The sequence below is a fragment of the Bombina bombina genome, chromosome 9 (assembly GCF_027579735.1).
Source record: "Bombina bombina isolate aBomBom1 chromosome 9, aBomBom1.pri, whole genome shotgun sequence".
Classification (NCBI taxonomy): Eukaryota; Metazoa; Chordata; class Amphibia; order Anura; family Bombinatoridae; genus Bombina; species Bombina bombina.
Genome location: NC_069507.1, coordinates 109886196 through 109899328, shown reverse-complemented (window position 1 = coordinate 109899328; position 13133 = coordinate 109886196). Strand labels below are relative to the sequence as shown.

Here is a 13133-nt window from a genome sequence, read left to right as displayed (position 1 = left end):
GATATTTTCTAGTCATCTTTTTACAGCTATGCTGCATCACTTTCAAGTGTTTAAACATTTGGGTATTATGGCCCTTTAATCCAGTAGAACATATTCATATTTGACTAGTCTGAAACATTATAATTTTGGAAAATTCATTGATTTTCCAAAGCAAATGGGCCTAATGCAAATAAAAATCTTAAAGCAGCATTAAACCCAAATTTTTTCTTTCATGATTCAGATAGAGAATACCATTTTAAACAACTTTCTAATTTACTTCTATTATCTAATTTGCTTCATTCTCTTGATATTTGTTCCTGGAAAGCATATCTAGATAGGCTCAGTAGCTGCTGATTGCTGGTTGCACATATTTGCCTCATGTGATTGGCTCCCCATGTGCATTGCTATTTCTTTAACAAAGGATATCTAAAGAATGAATCAAATTAGATAATAGAAGAAAATTGGAATGTTGTTTAAAATGGTATTCTCTATCTGAATCATGAAATAATTTTTTTTGAGTTTAATGACCCTTTAAAGCAGCACGCACACACACACACACACACACACACACACACACACACACACACACACACACACACAAAAGATAGAGGAGGCCCTTTAAAGGAGTTTCTGCACTCTAGAAGGGAAAGAGATTATATGATAGCAACTTTCAAGTTAATTAAAGATCGTAGTACAGCTGAGGCTGTGGGTATTTTTCATAAAAAGAAAAATTAAAGAACAAGGGGTCATGATCTCAAGCTGAAGAGTAGTAGATCCAAGAGTTATTTGAGGAAGCACTTTTTTGCAGAAAGGGCGATTGATTCATGGGGTCAATTTATTATAGTGCGAGCGGACATGATACGATGTAGTGTATCATGTCCGCTGCACATCGATAAATGCAGACAGCGTATCATTGCACCAGCAGTTCTTGTGAACTGCTGGTGCAATACCGCCCCCTGCAGATTCGCGGCCAATCGGCCGCAAGCAGGGGGTGTCAATCAACCCGATCGTATGAGATCGGGTTGATTTCTGTCTTTAGACCGCTGCTTCATAACTTCTGTTTCCGGAAACACAGGGCATCAAGCTCCGTACGGAGCTTGATAAAGTGACCTCATGGAGTACACTTGCAGAAGAGGTGGTAATGACAAACACTTTAAGAATGCCTGGGATAAGCATAAGGCTATCCTGCAAACTAGATAAGTTTATACTTTTAGGAAACAGGCAGACTTGCTGGGCCTATGGCTCTTATTTGCTGTCAAAATCTATGTTTCTATCTTCATCCATTCATTCTTCTTTTCTTCGCCACTGATTTCCAGGCATTCTTTTGACTTTCACCACCTGCATTTTTCACATCTGTTTTCAAACTATTTCTACCGTCTACTCTTCAGTTCTCTACTCCATTTCTGTTAGTCTTCCTTGTAGTTTGTCTTTCTTTATGTCTTGACATTTTCTCTTTCCATTTCTCCCTTGTTCTTCAAGTGTTAACACTTCATATCGCCACCATCTCTGTTAAATGTAAGGCGGGGTCTAGAACAACAGCGGGTCAAATGCCTTTCCTATATCTGATTTGTTCACAGCTAATGAAACAGAGTAGTACATACCTCAGTATCGATAGGCAAATATTTTAAAGGGACAGTCAACTCAAAATATTTTATTCTTTAATAAGATAGATAATCCCTTTATTACCTATTCCCCAGTTTTGCTCAGAAAACGTTGTTATAGTAATACACTTTTTACCTCTGTGATTGCCTTGTATCTAAGCCTCTTCTAACAGCTCCTGATCACATGACTTTTTATTTATTATCTATTTACTTGCATTTATGACAACTAGTGCTGTGCGTTAGCACAATGTTATCTATATGGCTAACATGAACTAGCACTCCCCTGTTGTGAAAAGCTAATAAAAAAGCATGTGATTGGGGGCTGACTTGAAAGCTCTTATAAATTTAGGTTTAAATGTTATAAAGTATATTAATATAACAATGTTGGTTGTGCAAAGCTGGGGCATGGGTATTAAAGACATTATCTTTCTTTTTAAACAATAACAATTTTTGTGTTGACTGTCCCTTTAAATCACGGGGGGAAAAAGGAAAATGTTTATATAGAGTTATGAGGTTGTGTGAACTAATAAAGCTCTGGAAGTGCAGTAGATACGATGTTTGTTATTTATGAGATACAAAACGTAGGCCTTTCTTACACAGTTTTCACAGTGAATAATTTCTGTTGATGTGGAAAGTAAACCAGGCTATTTAAAACTGTAATAAAACATTTATTAAGCTGAATTAACATTGATGTGATACATTTTGGCTGTAGTTTGTTATATAAATTATCATTTGTAATATAATATGTAATATATTTTTCTTTGTACAGGTCCTTCTTTGGACAGCCAACAAAGTATTTGAGGAACTAACAGATATTGAACGACAGTTTCACAAAGCTCTCTACACAGTCCGAGTGTATCTAAACTGTGAGAGATACTCAGTAGCTTTGTTGGACATGACCAAGGAGAAGGTAAAAGTTTGCTTAAATTATATCTCACTTTTCTGACATTTATTCATAGTTTACTCACTACAATACACCACTTGTCATCACCCTGGTGAGAGTTATAATTGTGAGAACTCTAGGGCATAAACACAAGTACTGAATAATGTTCCTTGTTAGTAAAATAAAATATAAAGAAAATATTAATAGACTACATTGTTTCTTAGGAGTTTTCTTGTTCCATAAAACAGACAGACAGATAGATAAATGATAGGTAGATAGATAGATGATAAATAGAAAGATAGATAGATAACATCACTAATATTGTATGAAAGAAATAGTTAAGGATAAAATGCAAAAGGATGTATAACTAGTCATTGTGGACTGTAATATAGAGAAAGTGATAATTTTTCCTATTAACATGGGTACATATTGGTACCCTTGCAGATTGTACCTTTCAAAGGCACATATGTACCGTTGGTGATTAAATTGGACCTCAATGATATGGTACCATAATGTACCCTTAAAAATTGTCAAAATTTGGCCTTTTAAGGGTACTACCCCAGTGACAAGCGCTTTGTACCTCATGATGGCAAATTTGAACTCAACACAGCATATTAAAAATACTGTTTCCTTAAATAACTAGGCAAAACAAACTGTTCCAAAAGGAGATACTCAAAATGCCTTTTTTCACTCTGTACTAGACTCTAACAACACACCATTTAACTTATGGTAACACATGCCACGTAAAACATAAACATATAGAAAATAATAATAAAATATAACTCTAACAAAAGGAAGGGGGATTCAGAGTAGAGATAAACGATAAAACTCACAACCATACATTTGAATTGTCACCCAATGCAAAATATATGCAAATGAGTCTTTTTCCCCAGTAGACATTTTGGTGATGAACCTTCTACCAATAGATGGCGCTGTGTTACACTATGTCCCAGAACTTTTAACCAATTAATGGTGCTACGGTGTTACACAATGTCCATGTATGTGACGGGGATAAAATTATTTTTTTTCTTTGTAATTTAAGTTGAAATATTTGCTTTATGTGTAAGAGTTATCATCTTGATGCTCTAAAAATAAACATTACAATGTTAATTAAGTGCTTGTGTGCTATTTAGAACCAGCAACACAGCCTCATTAAAGATATGGGTTAAGTATTTTTTGTTGTTTTGTCCACCTCTTGCATATAACCAACAACCATTGAACATTAATTATTTTGCTGTACAACAAGTATGTGGAATTCATTTCGGATGACTGCCAGTTATGTGTTCATTGAATAATTGAGATCACTATCTAAGTGTAGCCTAAGTATAAAATCCAGCCTGTCCCTATTGGCATAATTGAATGCCTTCACCTATTGTGAGTACCCTGTGATCATATTCTATTGGTACATCATAAGAATCTCCATTGATCTGCACCATTGGCGCCCCTTCCGTGTTGTTCTTTCTTTTAAGTATAAAATAACTGTTTACTATCTTGGGAAATAATAATGCTCAGGTGCACAAATTATATGGAATTGCAGGGTTTGGCAGCCTTACCCCTCAACCCTTTGGTCACACAAGTGATTGTACCTTTTTGGGGGATTAAATGGTCCAGATATGGACCCTTTGGCAGTTGGAAACATATTTTCACCTTATATACCCTTAAATGGTACTGATTAGTTCCTTAAGGTGTAATTGATTGAACCGGCCAATAGAATGCAAGCTCAATCCTATTGGCTGATTGGATCAGCCAATAGGATTGAACTTCAATCCGATTGGCTGATTGCATCAGCCAATAGGCTTTTTTTCTACCTTAATTCTGATTGGCTGATAGAATTCTATCAGCCAATCGGAATCTAAGGGACGCCATCTTGGATGACGTCACTTAAAGGTACCTTCATTCAGCTTTAGTCGTCGGATGAAGAGGATGCTCCGCGTCGGATGTCTTGAAGATGGACCCGCTCCGTGTCGGATGGATGAAGATAGAAGATGCCGTCTGGTTGTAGACTTCTGCCCGTCTGGAGGACCACTTCGCCCGTCTTGGATGAAGACTTCTCCCGGCTTCGTTGAGGACTTCGGCCCAGCTTGGATGAAGACTTCTCCCGGTAAGTCGATCTTCAGGGGGTTAGTGTTAGGTTTTTTTAAGGGTGTATTGGGTGGCTTTTATTTTTAGGTTAGGGACTTTGGGGTGCAATTGAGCTAACTGCCCTTTTAAGGGCAATGCCCATCCAAATGCCCTTTTCAGGGCAATGGGGAGATTAGGTTTTTTTAGATAGTATTTTATTTGGGGGGTTAGTTGTGTGGGTGGTATGTTTTACTGTTGGGGGGGTTGTTTGTATATTTTTTTTCAGGTAAAAGAGCTAATTACTTTGGGGCAATGCCCTGCAAAAGGCCCTTTTAAGGGCTATTGGTAGTTTAGTTTGGGCTAGGGTTTTTTTTATTTTGGGGGGCTTTTTTATTTTAATAGGGCTTTTAGATTAGGTGTAATTAGTTTAAATATCTGTAATTTGTTTATTATTTTCTGTAATTTAGTATTTGTTTTTTTTTGTACTTTAGCTAATTTAATTTAGCTAATTTAATTTAGGTAATTGTATTCAATTTAGGTAATTTATTTAATTATAGTGTAGTGTTAGGTGTTATTGTAACTTAGGTTAGGTTTTATTTTACAGGTAAATTTGTATTTATTTTAACTAGGTAGTTAGTAAATAGTTAATAACTATTTAATAACTATTAAAATAAATACAAACTTGCCTGTAAAATAAAAATAAACCCTAAGCTAGCTACAATGTAACTATTAGTTATATTGTAGCTAGCTTAGGGTTTATTTTATAGGTAAGTATTTAGTTTTGAATAGGAATAATTTAGTTAATGATAGTAATTTTATTTAGATTTATTTTAATTATATTTAAGTTAGGGGGTGTTAGGGTTAGACTTAGGTTTAGGGGTTAATAACTTTAATATAGTGGCGGTGACGTTGGGGGCGGCAGATTAGGGGTTATTAAATGTAGGTAGGTTGTGGCAACATTGGGGCGGCAGATTAGGGGTTAATAAATAATATGTAGGTGTCGGTGATGTTGGGGGCAGCAGATTAGGGGTTAATACATATAATGTAGGTGGCGGCAGTGTCCGGAACGGCAGATTAGGGGTTAATAAATATAATGTAGGTGTCGGCAATGTCAGGGGTGGTAGATTAGGGTTAACAAGTGTAAGATTAGGGGTGTTTAGACACAGGGTTCATGTTAGGGTGTTTAGGTGTAGACATAACTTTTATTTCCCCATAGGAATCAATGGGGCTGCGTTAAGGAGTTTTACGCTGCTTTTTTGCAGGTGTTAGACTTTTTTTCAGCCGGCTCTCCCCGTTGATTCCTATGGGGAAATCGTGCACGAGCATGTACGACCAGCTCACTGCTGACTTAAGCAGCGCTGGTATTGGAGTGCGGTAATGAGCAACATTATTTATTTTAGCTAGGTAGTTATGAAATAGTTAATAACTATTTAATAACTATTCTACCTAATTAAAATAAATACAAACTTGCCTGTAAAATAAAAATAAACCCTAAGCTAGCTACAATGTAACTATTAGTTATATTGTAGCTAGCTTAGGGTTTATTTTATTGGTAAGTATTTAGTTTTAAATAGGAATAATTTAGTTAATGATAGTAATTTTATTTAGATTTATTTTAATTATATTTAAGTTAGGGGGTGTTAGGGTTAGACTTAGGTTTAGGGGTTAATAACTTTAATATAGTGGCGGTGACGTTGGGGGCGGCAGATTAGGGGTTATTAAATGTAGGTAGGTTGTGGCAACATTGGGGGCGGCAGATTAGGGGTTAATAAATAATATGTAGGTGTCAGTGATGTTGGGGCAGCAGATTAGGGGTTAATACATATAATGTAGGTGGCGGCGGTGTCCGGAGCGGCAGATTAGGGGTTAATAAATATAATGTAGGTGTCAGCGATGTCGGGGGTGGTAGATTAGGGTTAACAAGTGTAAGATTAGGGGTGTTTAGACACGGGGTTCATGTTTGGGTGTTAGGTGTAGACATAACTTTTATTTCCCCATAGGAATCAATGGGGCTGCGTAAAGGAGTTTTACGCTGCTTTTTTGCAGGTGTTAGACTTTTTTTCAGCCAGCTCTCCCCATTGATTCCTATGGGGAAATCGTGCACGAGCACGTACGACCAGCTCACCGCTGAATTAAGCAGCGCTGGTATTGGAGTGCGTTAATGAGCAACATTTTGCTCAACGCTCACTTCTTCTCTTTTAACGATGGGTTTCTGAAAACTTGTAATACCAGCGCTGCAGGTAAGTGAGCGGTGAGGGAAAACTGCTCATTAGCACCGCATAGCCTCTAATGCAAAACTCGTAATCTAGGCCTTAGTATGTTGCTATTTAATATATACATGGTAAAAATTCAGTATCTACAAAGAGATTTCCTCTAAAGGATCTCCTTGCTACACTGAGAACTGTAAACATCGTGTAAGACTGTGAAATTTAAACATGCAAAGTAAAAGGTATATACCTACATAGGCATGGAAAATATGGTGTACATTAAATAAAATTATAGGACATAAAATATTTTCAATGCTACCTAGACACAAAGGTTTACATATAAAGAATGAGTATGTGAACTGATATACATGCAGTAGACATATACAACCTAATAATAATTGTATAAGACCATATTCTCCTGTACACACCTATTGTTCTCACATACAGTATTTATATATATATATATACTGTATATATATATATATATATATATATATATATATATATATATATATATATAAAACATACAGGAATGCACACAAAAAATATATGCATTTGTAGTCTACAAAAATATATACAGATTCCTATATTAATAAATACCAAAAATGAGTATATGAGAAAACATTTTTGCAAATGCATAAAATGAACAGCAGAATATAAACCTATCTGCATAATCATAAAGTAAGTGAAAGCAATATAATGCTATAACTCTAAAGTAAATAAGCATTTCCTTGATCACTTTAAAAGAAACAGTATATTATATATACTTATAATCTTCATAATTGCAGATAGGTATAAATGTAACATATACATATAAACTTTAACATAAGGCAATCATCAGAAAACCTTCACACGGTAAGTTTTGCAGCAACAGAATAAGGAAAATCCTCAGGTTTGTGCTTATGCTAGGGGAATAGCCCCCACACAATCTTGATAAATAAATGACAATGTCCATATGACATAACTCACATTAATAGTACAGTATAACCACTAGGTCAGGTTATGTGTGTGATAGCTGAGCAAAGTTTCTGTGCTGGATTTTAATCTGTGTCTCATGGTCCTTAGTTCAGTATGCTATCTACTGAGATATTCAGAACCTTACACACACTGGATTTATTTTCAGAAAAAACAACATTTGAAGTCACACACACACATACACAGAAAAAAAATTCCTTATAGGAAGTAAAAGATTATGGCTGATTGCATACACAATTAGAGATACACAGCTTTGAGAAAGTTGAAATAACATAGTACTGGAACAAATTTGTATAGCACAAACAACAGTGGGGACAGTTTTTGTTTCAAAATACAGTTAATCAGGTAATCAAAAAACAAGTAAAGAGCTCTCTACATACAAATCCTATGACACTCAAAGCTTAGGGGGAGATTTATTTAGCAGCGGATGCTGCTTTCTCCGCCAGAGACATAAGTTAAGAAGCATCGGTCTTAAGACAGCTGCTCCTTAACTTATCCACCACCTCTGAGTTTGTGGACAGCAATCATCCCGATCAGATACGATTGGGATGATTGACACTCCTTGTTAGCGGCCAAATGTTTGTGCAATGTTAAATGCTGACAGCGTATGCTACAGCGGATCATGTCTGCCCGACAAATGATAAATCTACCCCTTAGTGTTAATACACTAAAAAAACAGACTGCAGAGTGAAAATGCTAAATAAACCTTCCCTGGCAGCACCTTGCATGAGTACTCACCTCTTACTTGCAATTAAATCCATGATAAGCTGCATGAAACTGGATGAATTACAGTCCCAGAACACTGCTTATTTACACTGAGAATACCTCAGGAAATTTTAAAAAGGGAAGTTATGGGGGGGGGGGGGGCTTCCCAGAGTTAGGACAAAAAAAAGAAAATGGCAAAAAAAAAATGTGTACTGAGCAAAATAAGCATTAAAAACCCATAAAAAACACATCCCCTACAAAACTAGAGAGTGCACAATTATTGCACAAATATGCCAGCAGATATCTTAAAAGACCAAGTACCTATTACATAAAAGTGCTAAAAAAATTATCCACAGAGCTGCCAGAGAGTTAATAAAGGCATTCAGTATAATCTGCAATGTTTTTTAAAAACAGCGTAAAGAAATAGGAAAAAGGTGGATCAAGAAGAGAAAGTCCCCTGGCTATGTTGTATCTGACTGAGTACCTACAAATAGCCTCTGGGCAGTGTGTAAAGTAAAGCACTTAACTGCAAAAACACCCATCCAGTGCAGATATGGGTATCAGCACTATTTAATGGACACTAAACATCCATTAAAATTAAGCAGAAAACAGATTAACCAGTACTGAAACATATCAGCACAGGTTCTGGAAATAGGATTATACGTAGATCCATAAAGGGAGGAAAAAGACAAGTCCCTGCGACCAGTTATAGAGGGTTTATAAAAATAAATTCCCATTAGGTGAAACAAAGAATCATAAACCATACCCCAAATACATCCTTTTGAAAAGCACTGTACTCTGAGGGGAAACCGGGCCTCAATATAGACTGAAAACCCCTTTCTCTAAAGAACCAAATGCACATCTTCATTCTTCAACCATCTCCAGTGGAGGCAAAGTAAAGATTGAGGTATGTGTGAGGAGTTTTATAGAGCTCTTGGGGTTTGGGACTCTTTGCCTTATCCTAGTGTTAGAGAAGGGTAATTCCCATGAGTAATGGATAATGGACTCTCATCACCTGTATGAAAGAAATAACATGCTCTAATCTGTAAGAGTATGCAATTTTAAGACTAATGATCTTAGACTACTGTGTGTTTGACCCCTACAGTAGAAATACTGCCGGGACTCGAGGAGCAGTGCTGGTTCTGAGCAGAAAATGCTGCTGATCCAATCAGCAGTACTAGTTCCCCATCTGAGTCTTATTATTATTATCAGTTATTTGTAGAGCGCCAACAGATTCTGCAGCTCGTATGACTAGTGCTGCTTATTGGATCAGTGGCGTTTTCTGTTCAAGACCAGCAGTACTTTGCAAGTCCCAAGTGATATTTCTACTGTGTGTTTAACCACTTTGCAGGGGTTAAACACACAGTAGTCTATAGTCGATAGTCTTCAAATTACATGCTCTAATTTATTAGAGCACATACTTTTTTGATTATAATGGCTCTTTGATTTTGACTTTACTGTCTCTTTAAGTACAGTACATTTACAGCTGTAATAGAATAGAGAAGTAAGTATATAGTGCTTTGACTTTTATTTTGGTGTTCAATTGGTTGCATATTGTTTTTAACCTGTTGTGTTCAATTACATTTAGGAATTCTATGAAGAATGGCCAATCAAGCTGGGAGAAGTACCCCCTTACAAAGGACCAAAAACACCAGATGGAAGGGTATGTAATGTGAACTTAATTCTGGAGAGAGGTAGTTAAATATCTATACACATCTATATACAAATTAAAGTGAACAGAGAAAAGAACAGTCTACTCCAAAATGTTAACGTTAAAAAAAGAAAGACAACATCTTAGATTGGCTCACAAATGGAAATCATTTCACTACCCCACCATTAGAAAAACACATAGCAAAACCCTGGCCATTATCTATGCTCCCACACTTAAATACAGCTATTATAGATAAATACTTCAAAGACTATCCCAATATAGCTCACCCCTACATGCCTGGAGGAAAATAGATAACGAAGTCATGAAATACCTACCTTTGCAAGACAACCGTGCCTTTTTGCCAGGATTTACCACAAGATTCTTCACGTGATGGAGAGAGCTGGGGATCCTTACTCTGTCCCAGGTCTTGGATGGCGAGAGTGGGGGGATCTGTTCCTTTGTAGACATACAAAATACTTATGGCATACCTGTCAACAATCACTTTGCGTACCTCCAGATGAAACATTATGTCACAACCTTCTAGATACACATAAACTCCCACCAACTTACAATCCTATTTACAAACTCATAAATTTAACTACACAAGGCTCAACATTCATTCGGTCTACAAAGCCCTCCTTTATTCCAACAAACAAACAAACAAACAAACCTTGCAACACATCAGCACTAAATAGACGGAAATACTGAACAAAGAGATAACGACCAAACTCATACAACAGAAAATCCAAAATGTTAGACAAGCATCACTGTCAGATAACACAAGGGAATCCCACAATAAACTGCTCCACAAAGCATACCTATCTCCAAAAGAATACCAAAAATAGAATTCCAATGCTACAGGCAACTGCCAAAAATGCTTACTAAAAGGAGCGAGCTTACTTCACATGCTATGGGAATGTCCCAGATTACACAAATATTGGGGGATGATAACACACTGGTTAATCAAAACACTCTGAATACAGATATCACTCACTCCAAAAACAATAATATTCCTATTTATCAACAAAATAACCAAACCACTTAAACTATTCACTTACAATGTTCTACTATTAACCAGGAAAGCAATATTTAAAAACTGGTTAGAAAACAAAGCTCCCACACCCACCCAAGTTAAAAATGCCATACACCAACAAATGATATATGAGCAGGCGGACCCCACAGGAGACTTACAGGGAAGAACCTCCCACTTTATGAGGATGTGGGAAGCTTAACTACACACCCTAAATAAGGAACAACAAAGACAGATAATATACCCCACCAGGAGTATATTCTTAATTGCACAGTTGAGAGGGTAATGGAGACTAGACTAAACAGACATCACCTAGAGTGAACTTTAAAGATCTATTGTAGATAGGCTGACCATATTGCCGCTTTAAGAAGGAACACATATGAAAAATACATATGTAAGGGTTCTTATACAAAACCATTTCTTTAAACAGCCCTGAAAACAGCCCTGACATATGTATTTTTCATATGTGTCCCTTTTTAAAGCGGCAATATGGTCAGCCTAATTGTAGAGGTCTTTGAATCTGAGGCACCCTGGGGAGGACATGTGGCAACCAGCAGGGCATTATCTATAGAGCTATAATGGGCTGTCCCTCTTCTGGTTGCAGGGTCGCTCCAACCACTTTTTTATCTTGAAGAATTATAGTTAAGAGTTATTGTAATTAATATAAAATTGGTTGTGAAAGAGGGATGAACTAAATCCTTCAAGGGAAGGATGAAAAAAAACAATATGACATAGACTTTTAACATAGACTTGAATGGAAAGAAAACATACCTGTAAAACGGACAATTAGTCATACAACCAACCAAAACTATACTGTATACTGTGAACATTGATGACTGTATAATTTGTTATGTCTTTCATTATCATGTCGTCTACAAAAATAAAATATATTAAAAAAGAAAAAAAAAAAGAAAGATACCATGAATTTACTACCCATTCCCCTGCTTTGTATAACCAATATTGTTATATTAATAGACTTTATAACATCTAAAACTCGAAATCTCTGACTGTTTTTAAGCCCCTGCAGGCCTCCAGTATCTCATTTCATTTTTTAACCTTTTCACAGCAAGACAGAGCTAGTTAATGTGTACCAAATAGATAACACTGATTGGCTAAAATTCAAGTTGTAAACAGCCCTGAGATAAGGGGGCAGTTTGCAGAGGCTTAGATACAAGGTAATCGCAGATGTAAAAAGGATATTAATATAACTGTGTTGGTTATACAAAACTGGGGAATAGGTAATAAAGGGATTGTCACGGATATCGGGCTGCCAAAGCTACCCCCACCCCCCTGGCTCACTGCTTATTACATCGGTTTTGGCCCTTTCATGGCTTACAGGAACTCTTAAAATCTCTCTGTCTCCTGTTTTTGCTGTTTGTGCCTCCTCATGGAAGAGCTGATCGCTTATGGCCTGACCCCTTTCCATCTGGCCCTGGCTCATGGAACTACTGGCCGGCTGGACTACCCCGGACGCCCGCTGACCTTTACCCCAAGTCACTCCAGTGGCTTCTTGTCCCAGAGCTCCACTCTTTTGGAGAATAGTACCCCCTAGGGAGAGTCATAGGTAGGGTGATTGCGGAAAGGGAGCTCCCTTTGGAACTTGGGGTTTCGGACCCCCCTACAACTCCTACCCCCCCTGGCTTACCCGGTGTACCTTTGAGCAGCTGCCGCTCCGGCCCCCAGCCGAGCTCTCCACTGGTACCTGGTAATAGCCGCCGCTCCCCCTGGATCAGCCCAAAACCACCACCTCTGTATTAAGGGAATTCTAGAGAACTATGGCTCTATGAGGGCGCCAGTCTGTCTGGAGGGGCGGGAATTGCGGGAGATCTGGGGGGTCAAATAAGACCCTTATCATGATGAGCTGTGTGTATATAAGCAGTGTGTGTTTCACAATAAAGCCTGTTCGTGTTTCACCTGAATACTGGTCTTGTCTGGTTATTTGGGTGGGCTCTCTGCTATAATCACTTCTCTCCGCTCTATAACTACAAGTTCCAGGTACAGGAGAACTTGGTGGAGCTTCCTAGTCGGGGTAGCCGGTGTC

General features: G+C 37.3%; 1 protein-coding gene across 1 annotated transcript in view; it reads left to right on the top strand.

Annotated features, from left to right (window-relative positions):
- The window catches only part of PDE6C (phosphodiesterase 6C), a 240417-nt gene that overhangs the window by 141387 nt on the left and 85897 nt on the right, over positions 1-13133 (top strand). The window contains exons 4-5 of the mRNA XM_053692915.1: positions 2350-2490; positions 10000-10074. Coding sequence (XP_053548890.1) covers positions 2350-2490; positions 10000-10074 — 216 coding nt within the window. The remainder of the gene's footprint in view (positions 1-2349; positions 2491-9999; positions 10075-13133) is intronic.